At 40.9% G+C, this 22,249-nt stretch overlaps 1 protein-coding gene across 1 annotated transcript in view; it reads right to left on the reverse strand.

Moving 5' to 3' along the window:
* The window catches only part of hnf4a (hepatocyte nuclear factor 4, alpha), an 83,759-nt gene that overhangs the window by 39,186 nt on the left and 22,324 nt on the right, over positions 1 to 22,249 (reverse strand). The window contains exons 2-4 of the mRNA XM_086005361.1: positions 18,021 to 18,195; positions 12,539 to 12,633; positions 1,551 to 1,657 (exon numbers count right to left, since the gene is read on the reverse strand). Of these exons, the coding sequence (XP_085861487.1) occupies positions 1,551 to 1,657; positions 12,539 to 12,633; positions 18,021 to 18,195 (377 nt within the window). The remainder of the gene's footprint in view (positions 1 to 1,550; positions 1,658 to 12,538; positions 12,634 to 18,020; positions 18,196 to 22,249) is intronic.

Raw genomic sequence — 22,249 nt, forward strand, 5'->3', positions numbered from 1 at the left:
CTGAGGCTATATTACAGGCAACAAGTCTTAAAATGAATCACATGCCAGTGACCTCAGGAAATCGTTTAAAATATTATCTGCATGACTGATTGGATGCCAATAGCTATCTTGGATAGATACATGTACACTGGGATATAATCCATGAAGATTTTGCTAAAATTGTCAATTCTATTTGTTAATAGACCAACATGTCCCTCTTTGTATGTGCAGTCAACCTACTCAATTCCAAGTATGTTAAAAGTATAAATTATTATACAATAAAGATGTGTCACTCATATGGCAAGCAATTCCAGTCACTTTGAACATTATGAGGTAGAACCAATTAAGGACTATGAGAGCCACTGTTTCTGAATTTAACTAAAACTGTGGATGGTGCAGATCAGCTATGGGGTGTTGGCCTTGAACAATGGAACAACCATGATTGAGAAAATTATAGTGACATTTGGTAAATGCAATGGATGAGTGAGTACTGGTGCTGTGTGTCAAGCCCACCATTCCACGTTTATGCCTCTGTCAAGTTTCAATCAGCTTTTGGCTCTGGTATGAACACTATTAAAGAGGCAGATTCCTCTTCTCCACAGAGATGTGCAGATTATCTTGTTGAATATTTGGAAAATTTGCATTCATCTGTTTTAATGCTGGCTGCAGCACAAGTTAATAGATGGCTAATTCAACTGCAGGATCTATAATAGCTACATTTAGGTAGTTACTATAATAAATGTTACTACAGTGGTTTCTAAAATATTGTTTTCTTTGATACCATTTATTTTTCAGAAATGTATTTACTGTGGCCTTAATTAAAACAGAAGTCACATTAAATGTTATTTTATAGAGGGAGAAAATTACAAATTACAACGTGAAGGTACAGACGGAACTTGGAGAATACAAATAGAAAAATATACTGGGAGAAAAGAGAATAGTAAAAACAAAACCGAAACACAGAAAGAAAGAGACAAGAAATGAAAATACAGAAAAAATAGAAATTGAGGGGGTAATTGTAAGTTTTGGCCATAGTGAAAAACAGGCGATATCGGATCGGCCGCCTTTGATACACCTCTCCCAATTTTCCTTTCCATTGACGTCATATTGACTTGCCATTATCCCAGAGAAAGAAAGAGAGACAAGCAAAGACGTTAATGTTAAAATGGAAAAAATTAAAGAACCAACCGATGAACAAAATAAGCGAAATAATAGAAAACAACAGATTAGTTCATATTTTACTCACGGAGAGAGCGGAATGCATCAAAAGCTATTACCATTGGGTTTGATTAGAATCAACAACAACTGATTTTTCTAGATTATCAGATCAACCATTCAGTATGGCTCTTACCCAATTCATTGTTCTGTTAAAGGGTTGGCTTTACTTGTAAAAAAATTATGCTTGTGACACCATATTGTTGAAGCAATGGAACAGCAAGGAGAAAGTAGGCCTCATGTGTTTACTCTTCAGTTAGTAAATAGAAGCTTTGGTCACAAGTACCATCAAACTTTCATTCTACATGGTAGTTTATTTGTTAAAAGCATAGTAACATAAGTTAAAATTACTGTACCTGACGAGAAAGAACCTCTGCTTGGATGAGTGCATTAATTGAAGGCACACTGCTGTCCTCATAGCTTGACCGCCTCATACTTATTCTGTCTCTCTCATTCTGCACAGCTGGAATGAAGATGATATGTTCAAAACACTTGTGGTTTATAGAAATACAGTCTAAATAGTATGGTCTCAGAGCTCTTAAACAGACAAAATCTCAAAGTATTCAGATCTAAAAATCAGACTGGCATTTGAAATCGTGGGTGTATTATTGAATCATATTAGGCATTGAACAAATGTTTTAACACCGTTTAATATTTTTAATTGATTCTAACACACTGCAGTGAAACACATGCAATGATCATCTCTAGAGGTTCCCTAATATAGTTTCTAGAAACAGATTCCCCAACCTAGGTGATGATAGAGTGTTGATTATGCCTCATTTGGCCAGCTTGTGGTTTATAAAGTATGGTGAAAAGCCTGAGTGTGAATGTCATTTAATTACAAAGATTAGTACAGATGAAGGAAACCTATGGTCCTCCATGTAAATGCCTCGTGAATGATCCCAGAGTTTATGAGGTGATTTTCACTTTGGGCACGGGTGGAAAACTGATGGCTGTGGATCGGCTACCCATTATATAACCTGCCCAATTTTCACTGCTGATATTTGAGGCTGAATATTCCTTAATCTGTCCCAACAGGGTAAGGGTGAGACTTCCACCCGCCACACCAACCCTGCCATGACCCCAGCCAAGTTTCTTAGGTCAGGGGTTATTAAGCATTCATGGTGGGCTCCAGGCGGAATCCATGTGAGCAAATAGCGGCCTGCAGTGGCCCACAATGGGACTATTGCTGCAGAGGAGACAGAAGGTCACTTAGAGGGTCCTGAAGATTGCCGCAAACCCTTTATGGAAAGCCTTGGCTGCAGAAGAGACTTTCAGAAGGTAAGCGGGAGGGGAAACCGTTCCCTTCATCAGGAGACTTTGGGGCCTTCCCAAAGGTCCCTCAGTGATTACCAACAGGCACATAAGAACAGGCTTCACCTGGCAGGCTCTGGGAGCAGCGGTAAGAAATAAGACAAGAGGCAAATGGATTGGGAACCTGGACCCTGCTGGCATTTAAATGGGGTGGAAAGACAAAGTGCAGCCATGGTGGTTCTGGCAGGGGCTAGGGAGAGAAACTAAGGTTGGGGCAGGGAGGTGGCAGTAGGCCTCGTTGCCAGATTTTCCCATTGTTTCTGCTGCTATCCTGTCCAATTTGGGGTGGGCTGCTGGAGGAAAATCCAGGCCTTCCTGTTTGTTCCCATTTGGGGTGAGGTATTTGGGGCTGGCAGTGCTCATTGACTCATAACCCAGCCTGAGTCATTGCCTGTAAGAGGAGTATAGGCAGAATACTGGGAAGAGGCTATAAAGTTCCCATTTTGTAATAACATATATAATGGAAATCTTTCAGGAATTTATGCTTTGAATGTGATTCAAACCTACTGCCATTGTTTAGGTAATTAGCTAATATTTTACATTAGTTAAGCTCACAGTAACTAACTGCTTCATCGGAGGGACATTTCTTTAAACAAGAGCTTTCACTGGGCTCTAAGCCTGAGCCGTGGAAATTCCATGCAATCATATTCTTATTAATGAAACAGATGCAAAAACACTTCAAAGACATAAAATATGCACTGGCCATAGAAATTTGCAATAATGAACTGTAAATGATTGTTGGAAAATCTGCAGCACTGGTGTGTAACTCTGCAGTGTGAACACCTTCATGTAGCAGGAGTAATTGGCTTCATCATTGAGAACTGCTGCCAACAGAAATAAAATCAAAGTGACCATAAATAGCAGATTAAAATTAAAGTAGAATATCAACTTAAAATAGTGACTAATATTGGGGCTCAGATGACAGTTACGAATCATTCAAAATTTCCTCTTGTATAATTTGGACCGTTTGTTTAAGAGGAGGTTACTGCTGGATCATTAGATTCAGGAATACATTATTCAATATAAAATGCCTTGATTATTTACAAATAGTATGAGTTAATGACATATCAATCGCCAAACCTAGAATTGTTGTACATCTGTATAATGTGTATAAAATGTAATCAGTTGGATACAATGAATAACTTTTATGAGAGAAAAAGCAGGAGTGCAGTCAACTGTCATAAAAGAAGTTCTCAAGGTTATGCATTGGTTTATCAGTGGAGACCTTGTGTTCAGTCACAGAATGTTGCTTTCTGAATGTTTGCTCAGCACTAACTGGTCATGGACCTCAAGTAAAATCTATTTAATATTAACAGATTTGGGAAAAGATTCCAACAGACACTGGGAATGCCTTACTTTCGCTTTTTCCAGTTTCTGCTGGACTATGACATCTGGCCATGCAACTGTAACACTAGAAATTGGTTTGCACCAGCAGACTGGCACCAACAGGGCACGGGGAAAGACCCCAGTGCCGGAACATATAAGCCTGAGGCCCAATCGATATTGGTCCTTGGGCCTCAATTTAAACCAGACCTGTGAGCTGTGGATGCCTATTTCACATCCCCAGGCAGCTCACCGGTGAAGTGGGGATGAATGTTGTGCCAGAGGTATGGGGGTAGCGGGGTGGAGGGCAGAGAGGGAGCGGGTGGAGGCATTTGGGTAGGAGGCCAAGCGAGGTCTAGTAGGGGCTGGCAGTAGCGCTAAGGAGCCAGCTGGAGTATTACTGTTCTTGGCTCTGAATTATGGTATGCATTTTTTTTTAAAAACATACTTTTTTGGTGGTGCCCTCCAACAGTCTCTTTGAGGATTGTTAGTAAGGCTGCAAGTAGACCAGGTAAGCCTGAGTGGAGCAGGCCTGACACCTGCTGGTCTTGAGGCAAATGAATAAAACAGGCGTTGAGCCCCTTATTAGCATATTCAAGGGACCTGTTTAGGCTGACACCAGGGATGCCTCTTCAGCAACTAAAACAATATGGCATCGGGCGTATTCCTGATGCTGTTCAAGTGCGTGAGGTTGGCCCCCTAAATTGGGCCTATGCTCCATTTTCCACCTAGAAATGGCCACAATGAGGTCCAATTTCCCCCTTGGTGTGTATTTTTTTAATTGGCAGAAACCCAGTTTTCTGTCTGTATCTGTGGATCATTTCCTGTTTTGTTAATCACAAACAAAATAGTACAGTGTTCATATCATTCACAGGAATTGGCAAATTTCCTTTCATCAAAGTCTTATTTATAGACCAGACAATTCTATAGCAAAATACTGCGGATGCTGGAAATCTGAAATGAAAACAGAAAATGCTGGAAATACTCAGCAGGTCAGGCAGCATCTGTGGAGCGAGAAACAGAGTTAACGTTTCAGGTCGATGACCCTTCGTCAGAACTGGAAAAAGCCTATAGCGTCATGTTAGATCAACTGGATGATGACAACAACAACTTACATTTCTGTAGTGCAGCTCACACACAGAAAGATGTCTCCAGGAAGAAGAAAAAAATGGACGTTGAGCAGGAGAGAGAAGGGAAACTGAAGGTTTGGGAAGGGGTTCAAAACACAATGGGAGAAAAGGTTTCTTTGGAGGTTTTTGTAAGCAGTGAGGGAAGTGGCAAGGCAGAGAGATTTAGGGAGGGAGTTCTTGAAAGCTAGGGCATAATGACTGAAAGACTGGCTATGGATGTTGAAGCAGAGGGAGTGGAAGAGAAGAAATAAGCCAATGTCAGAGGAGTAGAGGATGTGATGGCTGGAGGAGATCATCGGGGTGGGGGTGAGGCCATGGAGGGATTGCAAGGTGAAGATGAGGGTCTTGAAATCAACTCACTGGGGAACAGGGAGCCAGTGGAGTTTTTCCAAGGATGGGGGTGATGAACGTGTAGGCATTTATGTGGGCGAGGACACAGGCTGTTGCACCTTGAATAAATTATAGTTTATGGATGGGGAAGGTGAGGAGCCGAATGAGGAGAGAATTAGAAACTTTGAGCCACAAGGTGATAATGTGTAGACTAGGGTGTCAGCAGTTGGGGAAGATTTAGCGGCTGAGGCGGACAATGTTTCAGAGGTAACAGATCAGATATGTAGGAGGAAGGAAGCTGGGTTCAGACTGAACTGTACACCAAAGTTCAATACGTCTGGACTTAGCTTGACGTGGCAGACAGGGAGAGTGATGGAATCAAAAGTGATGACATGTAAAAGACTGATGGCAGTGAAGATTTTTCTTACCTTTTTTATTTTTACTTGGAGGAAATTTCAACTCATCCAGGTGTTGGGCAGGCAGGAGGGAGTGTAGCAATAGCCTTGGGACTGATGGAGAATGCAGAGAAGTAGAGTTGGGTGTTGTCAGAGTACATGTCAAAGGTAACCTCATATTTCTGGATGACATTATCGAGGGGGAGCATGTAAATAAAGAGGAGGGGACCAAGAATGGAGCTCGTGGGTATACAGGAGAATATGAGAGAAGATATGACAGGTATAAGTGAAACAATAAAAGACCAGTGCCTCAGAGTTAGACTATAGCAGACATAGAGCAGAAGAAAAAGGATTGGTCAATGGTGTTAAAGGCATTGGGAATGGGGAGAGACAATGAGCCATGGTCACAGTTGTACAGATGGAATTTGTGACTGATCATAGAAATCTCAGTGGTATGGGTCAGTTTAGAAGGTGTCAAACATGGAATGGCGGGAGAGGTAGCAGTGCAGTTGTATTGCAGTGATGCACTGCAGGACTTTGACAAGAAAGTGATGGTTGGAACAACAACAGAAAATGCTGGAAACACTCAGCAGGTCAGGCAGCATCGTGGAGAGAGAAACAGAGTTAACGTTTCAGGTCGATGACCTTTCATCAGAACTGGAAAAAGTTGGAGAAGTAACAGATTTTTAAGCAAGTGTGGGGCAGGGAAAGGGAGGAGGGGAGGAAAGAACAAAAGGGAAGGGCAGTGATAGGATCGAAAGCAGGAGAGATTAAAAGACAAAAGGGATGATGGTGCAAGGCAAAAGGAGATGGTAATGGGAAAAGTTAAGAAACAAAAGATGACTCTAGATGAGGTGTAAATGGCACTGGCAGAATCATCAACAGCTGTCATGTGAGAGAAAAAATAAAACATAGGGACTGAGGTTATAGTCTGAAATTGTTGAACTCGATGTTGAGTCCAAAAGGCTTTAAAGTGTCTAATCGAAAGATGAGGTGCTGTTCCTCGAGCTTCCGTTGAGCTTCGTTAGAATAATGTAAGAGACCGAGGATGGAGAGATCAGAGTGGGAGTGGAGTGGAGAATTAAAGTGACAAGCGACCAGAAGCTCGGGGTCATGCTTACGGACTGAACGGAGGTGTTCCGCAAAGCAGTCACACAATATGCGTTTGGTCTCCCCAGTGTAGAGGAGACTGCATCATGAGCAGCGAATACAGTATACTAAATTGCAAGAAGTACAAGTAAATCACTGTTTCACCTGGAAGGAGTGTTTGGGGCCCTGGACAGTGGGAAGGGAGGAGGTAAAAGGGCAGGTGTTGCATCTCCTGCGCTTGCATGGGAAGGTGCCGTGGAAAGGGGAAGGGGAAGGGGAGTTGGGGGCGATAGAGGATTGGACCAGGGTGTCACAGAGGGAGCGGTCCCTTCGGCATGCTGAAAGGTGGGGGGGAGGTAAAGATGAGTTTGGTGGTGGGATCACGCTGGAGGTGGCGGAAATGTTGGAGGATGATCTGTTGAATGTGGAGGCTGGTGGGGTGAAAGGTGAGGACAAAGGGAACCCTATTGTGGTTCTGGGAGGAAGAGGAAGGGGTAAGAGCAGAAGTGCAGGAAATGGAACGGACACGGTCGAGGGCCATGTCAACCACGGTAGAGGGGAATCCTCAGTTGAGGAAAAAGGAAGACATATAAGAAGCACTAGTATGGAAGGTGGCATTGTCAGAACAGATGTGGCGGAGATGGAGAAACTGGGAGAATGGAATAGAGTCCTTACAGGAAGCGGGGTGGGAGGAAGTGTAGTCCAGGTAGCTGTGGGCGCTAACGGTAGGCGAAAAGCAACCAGATTTTTCCCCGTTTGTGTCCGGGACCTGTCAGATGGTTGGAAACCTGAGTTCAGCTTGAAAGACTGATGTATATTAAGTGTGTATGTAGGTATGTATGTGTATGTCTGTGTGTGTGTATTTACATAGATACATTCATAATGAAATATGTTCATTTGGTGACCTAGATTAAAAGTGACAGTAATAAAATATTTAATTTAAGGGAATGATACAACTGCTATGTTATATAAATTTTTATATATCAATATATTTTCACAATTAATCTGTTATAACCTCTATTTAAGTTAGGTTGAGATTAAACAATGATTGGCAGAAGAATTAAAGGAGCTTGGTTTGTTTAAAAGGTAGCATTGAATGCTGTTGTAAAGAATAGCACCTGTGTATGCAAATGTCCTTAAAGGAGCATGAATAGGCACAGCAAGAAAGGGAATGACTGTGGTAACAACTTAAACAAGTCCCATATTTTACCAATAGTTAAACCAATAACCATTATAGTGATGACATGCAAGATCATGCCAATCTTTTTAATCTAGCTAACTGTACTTAATTGAAGATTTATATTGAGTGAATAGAATTGAAGATCCCAACTCAATGAATCAGCTCTTTAAAATGCTGGGAGGTAAATGTAAACAGACTATTTGATTTAGGTTCTGAGTGTGCAGCTACATGATGCAGGTTTTAAACTACCTGCCGTAAGTGAGATTAGAAGCTTTTTCCCCTCCAACAGAATAATAGAAATGTGGGACAGGCTCCAAGTAAAATCAGTTAATGCTTCAATAAAGGAGCTGACATGGCTAGGCATAGACTGAGCTGATCAAATAGTCCATGAGACTATGTTGTTGAGAGTTGTACATGAAGGAATTCTAGCCAGGAGTGAAAAGAAGGATTGAGTAAATACTCTGGAGTTTGTTCGGTTATCACTAGGGGTCAGAGAGCATTTATGCAGAATTTCCCCTCAAGGGATTAAATAAGTGGGATAGAGGTGATGATGGGGTATATTGCATGTGGTTTGTGGAAGGATCTAGCCTCAGGCTAAACAGCCTTGACTTATTCCTTTCTCCTCCTCTGAAACTTAAATTACATTCCCTTTCTGTCTTTGTAAGTGTTGACTCCTTACTGGGCTGTAGTTCCATGGGCACAAGTTACCTGCTGGTACTTTGCACAAATGCCTATTCTTCATGTTTCAACATAGCTGGTAGATGGTGGTAGCTGTTTTTCACCATGGAGGTTATTACAGCTGAGCCTGATTCTGCTGTTGCTGATGTCTGCAAATGTCCACTTTCAGCAGCTTTTGCTGCATTGTGATCAGGAGTGGGAGCCTTTGCTAATTTTCTCTTTGTAACCCTGGATACTAAGGCTAATTCTAATGTCTCTACTGAAGTCAATGGAAATAAAAATTGAGAAATGTAAAATGGTCAGCCGATTTGCTATTACCTGTTTTACACTATTGCACAATGTCACAATTACCCCCTAGATGTCTTCTGTAAATAAGTGCACTGAGAAAGGTAACTTCTGACTGGAACATGCAAAAAAAAATTATTTCTGAACTTTGATGGCTCCAGATTTTAAAATGGGACTTTTTAAAAATCCAGATTAAAAGTTCAGGTTTAAATTTTTTCAACATGCTCCAACCTACTCTTCAAGTAGTATTCCTATTAGGTAGTTCCTCCTCTCTCGACCATGACAGTGTCAGCTGTGGCTCAGTTTTTTAGCACATTCGCCTCTGAGTCAGAAGGTTGTGGGTTCAAGTCCCACTTCAGGGACTTGAGCACATAAAGCTAGGCTGACACTCCAGTGCAGTGCTGAGGGAGTGCTGCACTGTCGGAGGTACCGTCTTTTGGATGAGACATTAAACCGAGGCCCCGTCTGCTCTCTCAGGTGGACGTAAAAGATCCCATGGCACTATTTCGAAGAAGAGCAGGGGAGTTATCCCTGGTGTCCTGGCCAATAGTTATCCCTCAACCAACACAACAAAAACAGATTATCTGGTCATTATCACATTGCTGTGTGCAAATTGGCTGCCGCGTTTCCAACATTACAACAGTGACTCCACTTCAAAAGTACTTCATTGGCTGTAAAGCGCTTTGAGATGTCCGGTGGTCGTGAAAGGCGCTATATAAATGCAAGTCTTTCTTTCTATGACTTCTCAAGCCTCAGAAAATTCAAGACATCTTTTTGCATCATTCCTGTGAATAGTTTGAACTCCAGCTGTATAAAGTAGAAGATGCTAACAAAAACTCTGTTCAATTGGATATGTATCATACTGTTATAAAAATAATCGCCTTGTTTCAAGCCAGTGGCAACACAATGCTTAATGGGACTGTTATACATACTTGTTTGGAGTGAGTGAAGCACATTAAGTACTCCTGCTAGCCGGGTTATCCCTTCTGTGGACGTTGGACATTACAGTTATCCGGATACTTGGAGCACCATTCTGTATGTGTGTTTTGCTTTGTGCATTGCTTATATGCTTGAAGAGGTGCAGTGGTGCCCTAAGTATCGGAGTGTGTATTGTGTGCTGGACACACATTGGCCCCAATTTTTGTGTGTAGATTACATCAGATGTCCAGTGGGCAGAGCAATCAGACCACCCATCCGATGATGTCATTAAGAAAATAAGAACATGGAACAGGAGTAGGCCATACAGCCCTTCCAGCCTGCTCTGCCATTCAATAAGATCATGGCTGATCTTCAACCTCAACTCCATTTTTCTGCCCGATCCCCATATACCTTGATTACACCATGAGTCCAAAAATCTATCTATCTCAGCCTTGAATATACTCAATGACTCAGCATCCACAGCTCTTTGGGTAGAGAATTCCAAAGATTCACAACCATCTGAGTGAAGAAATTCCTCCTCATCTCAGTCTTAAATGACCGTCCCCTTATCCTGAGACTCTGCCCCCTAGTCCTAGATTCTCCAGCCAGGGAAAAAACTCTCAGCATCTACCCAGTCAGTCCCTCTCAGAATCTTATATGTTTCAATGAGTTCTCCTCTCATTCTTCTAAACTCTAGGGAGTATAGGCTCATTCTACACAATCTCTCCTCATAGGTCAACCCTCTCATCCCAGGGATCAATCTAGTGAACCTTTGCTGCACTGCCTCTAAGGCATTCATGTCCTTTCTCCAATAAAGAGACCAAAACTGTGCACAGTACTCCAGGTGTGGTCTCACCAAAGCCCTGTACAATTGTAGTAAAACTTCCTTACTCTAGCACTCCAACCCCATTGCAATAAAGGTTAACATACCATTTGCTTTCCTAATTGCTTGCTGTACCTGCATGCTAACTTTCTGTGTTTCCTGCACGAGGCCACCTAAATCTTTCTGAACACCAACATTTGAAAGTTTCTCACCATTTAAAAAAATTCTGTTTTTCTATTCTTCCTACCAAAGTGAATAACCTCACATTTCCTCACATCATAGTCCATCTGCCACCATATTACCCACTCACTTAACCTGTCTATATCCCCTTGCAGGCTCTTTGTGTCCTCCTCACAGCTTACCTTTCCACCTAGCTTTGTATCATCAGCAAACTTGGATACATTGCACTCGGTCCCTTCATCTGAGTCATTTAATATAGATTGTAAATAGCTGAGGCCCAAGCACTGATCCTTGCGGCACCCCACTAGTTACAGCCTGCCAACCGGAAAATGACCCGTTTATCCCTACTCTCTATTTTTGACCTGTTTATCCCTACTGTCTGTTTTGGAAAGCCCGAACCATTTTCGTGGTCGGGCCTTATTTGAATGTGAGTGGTGAACCGATGGTGTGAATCATGCTGCTTATAGGTAGCTCGCTATTTGGGAGGGTGGTAAATCGGCAGCGGAGACACTGATAATGGGCCTGCAGGAGCACTTTAAAGGGGAATGTTGTAAAGATAGGGAGGTCAATAAAGTAGTTTATTTTACCATTGGAAAATTTTAACAGCACACCCAGGAGCAAGGAGTTCAAGTTAAGGAAGCCTTAAGGCTCAAAACCTCCAAACAAATCAAGGAAAAATGTGTGCCGTACCTGGTTCCAGCTTTCCCTAACTGTTTCCCTTTAAGTGAGTGCAGGAACTGGATATTTCAAGCCCTGTACTGCCCATGCTTTGAGAGCAGGTCCTGATTGTTTCTGGCCAGGGTGCTAGCCACCTAAATCAAGACCCACTTGAAAATCGCAGTGGGTGGGCCTCGGCAGTAAGTCACCGATTGTTTTCTTTTCTTCCAGTTTTTGTCCTGCTACTGTCCTGTTCATGTTGAAAAATGGGCTGGAAGGTAGATAGAAATTACTTCCATTATATCTATTTATAATTGCATCTCTACTGGCTCATGGGGTCAGACGCTTGCAGGTAGGTAGGTATAGGCAGTTGCAAAGAATCATAGAATGATACAGCACAGAAAGAGGCCATTCAGCCCATCGTGCCTGTGCTGGCTCTTTGGTAGAGCTACCCAATTAGTCCCACTACCCCTGCTCTTTCCCCATAGCCCTGTTTTCCCTTCAAGCACTTATCTAATTCCCATTCTTAAATATTGTGTTAGCTCCTTTGTTAGACAGCAGCTGACATAATACTACTCCTCCAATGAACTACGTAATTGCATAGTCTTGTTGGAGGCAACACAACAAATTGGACTGAAATTTGCTGACTCCGTGCTAAGGTTTTGCATCAAACTTATGGTGCTGCAGATGCAAATTCAGCATGAATCCTTTAGTGTAAATTCAAGCACTAGCGCAACACACAAATCAGTATCTGATCAGCTCTTATTGTTGCCAAACAGGCAGTACTATGTGTGGTGATGGAACATCCCTCCAGTGTTGTTCTTCTAGATGCTATGTGGTTGGAACCTAACCTCCGTTGCATGTAAATGCTGCAGATTCTAGACTTTATTTGGAATAGGCTCTCCATGTAAGCGAGTTAAGAGTATTGCCTAAACACGAAGCACTGTGGCTATCTTTTTCCAACACTTGTGAAAATTCCTATGCTATGTAAATGACTCATTATCAATGTACTCTGTTTCACACATACACTTAAGTTTCTTACCTTCCTTCTTCATCCCTGCTCGAAAGCACTTTTTTAATCTGCAGTATCTACATTGGTTTCGTTTGTCCTTATCTACAATGCATTGTCTGTTAAACCTTGAAGACAACACAAAAAAACACTTTGTTAGCATCTATAGATCAAATGAGACACTTCATACTCCCCATACATTTAAAACATATCCAAAGGAATGTGAACACTTTCAGTTTTGTACATGTCACCATTCCAGCATTCTGTAAATGCGGAAATCTAACATTGAAACAAGTCACTACTGACATTTTTATAAGCACAAATAAACTCTCCCCAATCGACAGGAACAAAGCGGGGGAGTGGCGTCATTTCACTAATTTTTACTCTCATTTATTTTCCCACTAAAATTGACAAAGATAGGAATTTTAGCCCCATAAGTGTCTGTCATTGACTTTGAAATATTTGTGCCACGGGAGCCACAGTGGAATTCTCAGTTCTTTGGTGGAACTGCAGAACAAGGTTGCTGTCGAGAGATTAAACATACCCTGCTCATTTAAAAAGATCGGTTGTTCGTTGTAAATAAAAGGTTTAATTCTTTCCAATATAAACTGCATTTACAATGGAATCCAGCTAAAATCCTTCAGCTAAAATATTTCCTATTTTCTATTTTAATCATTCCCATAAATTAGAAGAAACATTTTCTGGTTGAGAGCATTTCTATCAATATAGTAATTTTCTTGAGAGAAAATTGATTTTAAACATGATTATTCTTTGGAAGGGAGACATAGCTCATTGGCCATAACCAAAGTTTATACTTGAGATTCTATAAGAGCTAATCATGCTTCAAATCAAATATTTTAGAACCCAAATTATAGTCCTTTACCTCACCCTCCATTCCCATACCACAAGCTACTGTGAACAAGCAGCATTGACAAACATGCACAGTTAATTTCTTTTTCCTTACTTTATTTCAAATCATTCTGCTTTTGTGAGGCCCACCTGGAACCCAGCAACATCTGCCTTTTATATATCTTTGTTAATTATGTTATTTTTAATTAAGCAGGATTGTTGCTCACACAGTGATTTGATGAGTCTATGATTGTGGCATAGCAGTGGAGGAAACTTTTCTCACAACTGTAACCCAGCATGCAGTTAACACCTGTATGAGAGGAGGATAGAATGGTCGGTAAAGAAAACATGGATTAACAAAAGGTCATTCAGGTCCTCAGGTCTATTCCTTCCACAGACAAAGTACAATTTACCCTTTTATGTTCAATCTACCCTATCATAGATTTTACCCATCTTTGTCAGGCAAGGATGTTCAGCTGTGATGCTCGCCTGATACTGTTAAGGTTTAAACATGATTACTAGCCAACTGGATGAGGTACTATTTGCAAGAGGAAAAAGAGGAACATGAAAGCATCCACCAAACTACAAGAAGAAATGAATGCCGGGACTACTCCAGGAAGGTCATTTTAACGTAACCCCCCACCCCGTCTCATCCCCTGGCTTGAAACTGACAGGCCCATTTTACATCCCGCCCGATTTTACTTTCCATTGCAGCCAGGGAGAAAAACCACAGCTGCACATCATGTTATATCATTTGATGCAATTTCTATTGTCATATTGTTTTACTCAACAATAAGTGTCAGCTGTGGCTCAGTTGGTGGCACTCTCACCTCTGAGTCAGAAGGTTGTGGGTTCAAGTCACACTCCAGGGACTTGAGCACAAAACTCTAGGCTGATACTTCAGTGCAGTACTGAGGGAATGCTGCACTTTTGGAGGTGCCGTCTTTCAGATGAGACACTAAACCGAGGCCCCCTCTGCTCTCCCAGGTGGACATAAAAGATAAAAATAGCACTATTTTGAAGAAGAGCAGGGGAGTTATCCTCAGTGGCCTGGCCAATATTTATCCCTCAATCAACATCACTAAAAAAAAACAGATTATCTGGTCATTATCACATTGCTATTTGTGTGAGCTTGCTGTGCGCAAACTGCCTGCTGCGTTTCCTACATTACAACAGTGACTACACTTCAAAAGTCCTTACTTGGCTGTAAAGCACTTTGGGACGTCATGTGGTTGTGAAAGGTGCTATATTACTGCAAGTCTTTCTTTTCTTTTAACACTTCTGCATGAAGGCAGTAACCCTTAAACTCAACTACCTTTGTTGCTGTTGCTGTCGCTCAAACAGTTCACAATTGCTTGACTGTCACCCACCAACGATTGATAAACCACGATAGGATATGGAAAATGACCACACATATCTAGAGTGGAGCTATGTATCACTGATTGTACATGATGCCTTGCAAACCTGGCCTGTTGCTCATCCTCAATTACAGCAGTGAACTCTTAACAGCGGTCAGCTCAGATTGAACCTGGCAAAGATTGAATCTCCCTATGTAAATAAGAATTGCTGTTCAGGCCTCCAAAATTATCTTGCATCCTTAACAGAAAACCAGTCCTGGGACTGTTGAATCAGACTAGATGTCACTGTATTTGAATAAACATGTTTAACAATGATAAACAGTTACAATTATAAGAAAAAAAACATGGAACCACATCGTAATTGCCTTAGTACAAACTTGCAATGGTGTCTCCTTTGTCTTGCTGTACGCAAGTTAAATGTTAAACCAGCTTAATGCCCTTGTATATTTTAAAATATGTGTGATCATTTTTAATATATTTTTGTGGCAGAGATTCTGAATGAAGTTTTACATTTTTGACTGTATTCCAGGCTTGCTGGGTAGATGGAATTCTACCCTTGTTTCACTAACCTGAAACAGAATTGTTATGGAATAATAATTAGTGCTAATCATTAACAGACTGGCTATGAAGGAAAGAAAATTGTAGACATAATTCTTTTGAAACTGAAACTAATCTTTGTAAAAAAAAATCCTGGTTGCTATGGCAGAGTCTATTTAGTTGTTGAACATGTCATAAAGATGTTATCAATGGAAACTCTTAACAAAAGTGTCCATCTATGAATCGCACCAAATGCTAATAGTAGCTTGACTTGGATCACATCCATCCTTATACATTGGAGTCTTCTTAAGATCATGTTTTATTTGGCAGAGCAATTTAATGACCTCAAGGGTTAATAGATGTCTTACAGAGTTAATCTTAACCAAGAAAATTTACATTTCAGTGAATGGAAACGTGTTCAGGTGGACATTTTTATAGGTGTGCAATTTGTTCTCTGTTTCAGACCCATTTGCTACCTTTTCACCTATTCACTCATTGCCTTCAGTTAGTAATATAAGTTAGTCAAACTAATACCCTTCATAACTGCTATGAATGCTCCTCTATTTTGGATGAAAGAAGTCATGGAATAAAATAGGTTTCTCTGACTTAAAAAAAAAATCTCAGATGGAGCAGTCCAGTATGATGAGACCTTGTGCTTGGCAGCTGAACAAGAAAATGGCATTACTTTTTCCCACAGAGTACATGAAAAATCTTGGACCTCTAGCAGGATTTGTTCTTTTCAGAGTTAATCTTGCGTGGGCTCTGCTGTGCTTTGTTTTCACACATAGATCAGTAATGATGTTGAAATAAGAACATAAGAAATAGGAGCAGGAGTAGGCCATACGGCCCATCAAGCCTACTCCACCATTTAATAAGATCATGGCTGAATTATTACATCAACTCCACTTTCCCGCCCTATCCCCATATCCCTTGATTCACTTCGTGCCCAAAAATCTATCGATCTCAGTCTTGAATATACACAATGACTGAACCTCCACAGCCCTCTGGGGTAGAGAATTCCAAAGATTCACAACCCTCTGAGTGAAGAAATTTCTCCTCATCTCAGTCCTAAATGGCCGACCCCTTATCCTGAGACTATAACCCCTGGTTCTATAATCTCCAGTCAGGGAATCAGCCTCTCAGCATCTACCCTGTCTAGCCCGCTAAGAATTTTATACGTTTCAATGAGATCACCTCTCATTCTTCTAAACTCTAGAGAATATAGGCCCATTCTATTCAATCTCTCCTCATAGGACAGCCCCCTCATCCCAGAAATCAATCTAGTGAACCTTCGTTGCACCCCCTCTAAGGCAAGGAGACCAAAACTGTACACAGTACTCCAGGTGTGGTCTCACTAAAGCCTTACATAATTGTAGCAAGACTTCCTTACTCTTATACTCCAACCTCCTTGCAATAAAGGCTAACATACCATTTTTCTTCCTAATTGTTTGCTGTACCTGCATGTTAACTTTCTGTGATCCCACTGAATAGCAACATCTACTACTTTCTCACATTTTAAAAAATATTCTGCTTTTCCATTCTTCAAAGTGGATAATTGCATACTTCCCCACATTATACTCCATCTGCCACCTTCTTGCCCAATTACTTAACTGGCCTATATCCCTTTGCAGCCACTTTGCATTCTCCTCGCAGCTTACTTTCGCAATGCGCAAATCCAAAACTAAACTGAACGGAGTCAACTTGCTGCATTTTGTGTATCATAAGTTCTTCTGGGGATGCTGATGTACATGATCTATTTTCTAGAATTTATTTGACTTTAATATACAATATAGACTTCTTGTAAGAGTCTCCTAAGACTTGAAATGCATGTGACTGTTTCTTTCAATTGCATGCCATGTTTACACCTCTGAACTGTCATTTTCTGGAGTGTATTGGCATATTTTTATTATTTTATTTATTCATTCATGGAATGTGGGTGTTGCTGGCAAGGCCAGCATTTATTGCCCATTCCTAATTGTCCTTGACAAGGTGGTGTTGAGCCTCTTTCTTGAACCGGTGCAGTTTGCGTGGTGAAGGTGCTCACACAGTGCTGTTGGGTAGGGATTTCCAGGATTTTGACCCAGTGGCGATGAAGGAACGGCGATATATGTCCAAGCTAGGATGGTGTGTGACTTGGAGGGGAGCTTGCAGGCGGTGGTGTTCCCATGCACCTGCTGCCCTTGTCCTTCTAGGTGGTAAAGGCCACGGTTTTGGGAAGTGCTGTTGCAGAAGCCTTAGCGAGTTGCTGTAGTGCATCTTGTAGATATGCATGTTATGCCATGCACCTCTTCTCTCCAAGCTTGGAGATAGAGAAGTTATGCAATTACTCCAGTCAAACAGAATATTTTGACACTCATGTTGGATGCACAAGACTTCCAGAATCGTTGTTGTAGAAACCATTGCATTCGAAGCTGGGGATGAGGGGGTGGGGAGAGGGGGAGAGGATTTTTGGACTGGAAAACCGGAAGTAAGAGTACTTTCCCACCCGCCCACAACCCATCCATCCTTGGGGCTTAAAATTTCCCCCCATAAGGAACTATAACATATAACATTCTGCAATAGTCTATAGTAGACAAAGCCCTTCCTCGCTTTTTGTCAAGGTACAGTATTTCCCTATTTCATGGTAAAGAGCACTGGAGAAACATGCAATGTGCTTGCAGTAAAGTCAGAATGGATAGTGACCTAAACGCTGACCAATGTGGTGCATGACCTTTGTGAAGTATATAAGGAATAAACTGTACAACCTACTAAATTAGTTTGAGGAGTTTTACCTGCAGGAATACATGTGATTTTTTCGGACACTTCGTCTGAAGAAACCTTTGCAGCCGTCGCAACTGGAGGCACCGTAATGTTTTCCTGTAGCTCGATCACCACAGATTGCACAAAGAGCGCTGACCCCAATGCTGTTAGATGCATTCATATTGGTGGCTTCAGTTGGAGATGTATCTGAGAACAACAGAAATAGATAATTTTAAAGGGAGTTCAGATGCAGTTAAAAATGAAAATAGAAGAAAGATTAATACAGTTGTAAGTTGGGTCTTGTTCAGCTTGGAGGGGAAGGTGGCCTGCAGCTTGGACATTTTGATGGTCACCATCAATGTCAATTTGTTCTGGCCAATAGGAAGGATGCTAAGTGAAACAGGACAATTCTCTGGCAATTTCAAGGCCATCAGGCAACCCAGTCAAGAGCTTGGAAAATCACAATCACAGAATCACAGAATCTACAGTGCAGATAGAGGCCATTTCAGCCCATCGAGCCTGCACCGACACATATCCCACCCTATCCCCGTAACCCCACGTATTTAATCCCCTAACACTAAGGGTCAATTTATCATTATATAAGTTGCAGCCAAGTTTAAAAATCAATTTGGGTTGGGATTTGAACCCAAGCCCTTTGAATGGAAACCCAATGCTCTAATGCAAAAGCTATTAGGTTGCAATATAAAATAGGCAGAATTTAAGACTGAGATTGTATTAAGATTAAATCCCATTTAATTGCCTTCATAAATAAAACTTGGTCATCAGTTATGAAAGATACGAGACATGATGAAAAGAAATGAAAGTAAAATAACCATGTCAGAACAAAAACAGCAAAGAAAATGAGATGCAAGAGAAAAGAAAATCTCTCTTTAAACCAATTCTAATTAGTCTGAGAGGTATAAAGCCAACACCTGCCACTAGATTCTCATTGACTTAGGTCTCACATTAACCACATTAAAAGGTTAACATATTCAATGACTTTCTTTCTGAGTCACTGCCTATTCATTGCAACTAATTACATACTTCAGTGAAAAACATCCTTCCCTGCTACATTTGAAAGAATTAGAAGTTAGTTTATAATTGGTCTGCGAGAGGGGTTACCACTGTAACTGTCAAAATGTCTTGTTAGACAATTCCTTGCTGAGGAGGAGAATAGTCGTTTCATACAATGCAAATTTCAAAGATGTTTTTTAATGTTATGCTCCATTCTAAAATTAGCCAGAACAAAAGCTGGTCAGAAATAGATAAACTAAAAATATTTATTATAATCTTACAAATTATGAAATTAACATTTAAAAAAAGTTGTAAATAATGAAGAAAATATCGAACATTACCATCTGAATCTAGATAATATACTGCAAACTATTTAGAATTAAGTCACACTTTCTCATAAACTTTTCTTAGAATGTGAGGATTGTTTGACCTAAATTGATGGAGTAACAACCAAGGAATAATCTAAAGTTAAATATTTCACAAAGGGACAAATTGCTTCGACACAAGATTTAGCTTATAATTAAAAATTTCTGCTCAACCAAATTTAACTTTTTTTGCTGTTCTTCCCTTTTTCTGATTCTTATTTCCTCCTGACAAGGAGTACTTTTGTATCATTTATATACTAATAGTTTACAACTAAAGATTTATACTTGTGCTTCTGGATTTTCTTTCCTCTATTCTCTGATCCACAAGTACCGGCTTTCAACATAGGCCTGTTTGCATTGCTATGTTTTAATTACAAACAGCAACCATAACCCTACATACAGTAATCTGTTACAGAACCCATGGAAATTGTCAAAAGAGTGTTTTAAATTTTAAAATAATGGGGATTTTTCTTTTGTGCTGATTAAGGTGAGGGATGTTAATGCTGTAAGATGGAACTTTGTTTTACTTTGAGGACTCAGTGCTATAATCAATTACTCAATGGATAGGCATAATATGAAATGCTGCAGAGTACAGATCCCTCTGCACTGACCAACAATGTGCCTTGGCTCAGTCCGCAGAAGAATACATTTTTCTATACCAACAGCAGCTTGTCTTTATATAGCACTTTTTACATAGAAAAATGCCTCAAAGTGCTTCTTAGAGGCGTAATCAGACAAAGATGGGTATTGTGACAAAGAAGGGGAGCGGGATAAACCCGCAACTATAGTCAGTCAGCCTAACGTCGGTGGTTGGGAAACTTTGAGAGACATATCCGGGACAAATTTGATTGTCACTTGGGGAAAAATATTGGTTAATAAATGGGTTGAAGGCAAATTGTGTTTGACTAACTTGATTTGGGTTCTTTGATGAAATAACTGAGAGTGTTGATGAAGGTAGTGCGGTTGATGTGTGTATGGACTTTCAAAAGGCCTTTGATAAAGTACCACCTAATGGATTTATTAGCATATAATTGAAGCCCATGGGATTAAAGGGGCAGTGGCAGCGTGGATACAAAATTGGCTAAGGGACAGAAAGCAGAGAGTCGTGGTGAACAGTTGGTTTTCAGATTGGAGGGAAGTATACAGTGGTGTCTCCCAGGGGTCAGTATTAAGACCACTGCTCTTTTTGATATATAATAATGACCTGGACTTGGGTATACATGGCATAATTTCAAAGTTTGTAGATGACACAAAACTCGGAAATGTAGTGAACAATGAGGAGACTAGTAACCGATTTCAGGAGGACATAGACAGACTGGTGAAATGGGCAGACACATGGCAGATTAAATTTAACACAGAGAAGTGATATATTTTGGTAGGAAGAATATAAAATAAATGGTACAATTCTAAAGAGGGTACAGGAACAGAGAGAACTGGGGGTGTATGTACACAAATCTTTGAAGGTGGCAGGACAAGTTGAGAAGGCTGATAAAAAAGCATATGGGATCCTTGGCTTTATAAACAGCAGCATAGATCACAAAAGCAAGAAAGTTATGCTAAACCTTTTTAAGTCACTGGTTAGGCCCCAGCTGGAGTATTGTGTCCAATTCTGGGCACCACACTGTCAAGGCCATAGAGAGGGTGCAGAGGAGATTTATTAAAATGGTACCAGGGATGGGGGATTTCAGTTATGTGGAGAGACGAGAAAAACTGGGGTTTTCTCCTTAGAGCAGAGAAGGTTAAGAGGAAATTTAATAGAGGTGTTCCAAATCATGAAGGGTTTTGATAGAGTAAATAAAGAGAAACTATTTAGAGTGGCAGAAGGGTTGGTAACCAGAGGAAACAGATTTAAGGCAATTGGCAAAAGAACCAGAGGTAAGATGAGGAGAATTTTTTTAAGCAGCGAGTTGTTATGATCTGGAATGCACTGCATGAAAGGATAGTGGAAGCAGATTCAATAATAACTTTCAAAAAGGAATTGGATAAATACTTGAAAAGGAAGAATTTGCAGGGCTATTGGGAAAGGGCAGGGGAGTGGGACTAATTGGATAGCTCTTTTAAAGAGCTGGCACAGGTATGATGGGCCAAATGGACTCCTTGTGTGCTGTATCATTCTATAATTCTATCTATGATTCTATGATTAGGAGGGGTGACCTAAAGCTTACTCAAAGAGGTGGGTTTTAAAGAGGGCCTTAAAGGAGGAGAGGGAAGTAGAGAGGCTTAAGGAGGGAATTCCAAAGCATGGGCCTAAGCAGTTGAAGAAATGGGTGCCAATGGTGGGATGAAGAGAGAGAGGGATGTACAAGATGCCAGAGTCAGAGGAACAGAGAGTTCTGGGAAAAACAATTGTTGAACTGGAGGAGGTTATGGAGGTAAGGAGGGTCAAGGTTATGAAAGGATTTAAACATGAAGATGACAATTTTAAAATGGAGGTATTTGAGGACTGGGAGCCAATGTAGGTCAGCAAGGATAGGGGTAATGTATGAGAGGGATGGTGTAGGATGGGATAAGGGCAGCATAATTTCGGATATGCTGAAGTTTACAGTGGCTGAGGGATGAGAGCCTAGCTAGGAGAGCATTGGAATAGTTGAGTCTGGAGGTGACAAAGGCACGAATTTGACATTTCTACATCCTACACCAGCTAAACCAAACTATGGCCTCTGAGTGAAAGTGCTAATTTGGTGGGTAGTTTTTATTGTGGACCCATGCCCATTAGGAACTGGTTTGAAACACCCAAATTCATTTTATATAGAATCCTCACAAATGGCAGCTGAGGACATTTTCATCTCATCAATCTAGGCCGGATTGGTCTTGGAGGCGAAACAAATGTGTGCTAACCCACTGCACCACCCAGTCATACTGTCTGGGATATTTCTGCCGTT

This window comes from Somniosus microcephalus, chromosome 13, assembly GCF_052327205.1.
Source record: "Somniosus microcephalus isolate GS21.2 chromosome 13, FLI_Smic_1.0, whole genome shotgun sequence".
In the NCBI taxonomy this organism is placed as follows: domain Eukaryota; kingdom Metazoa; phylum Chordata; class Chondrichthyes; order Squaliformes; family Somniosidae; genus Somniosus; species Somniosus microcephalus.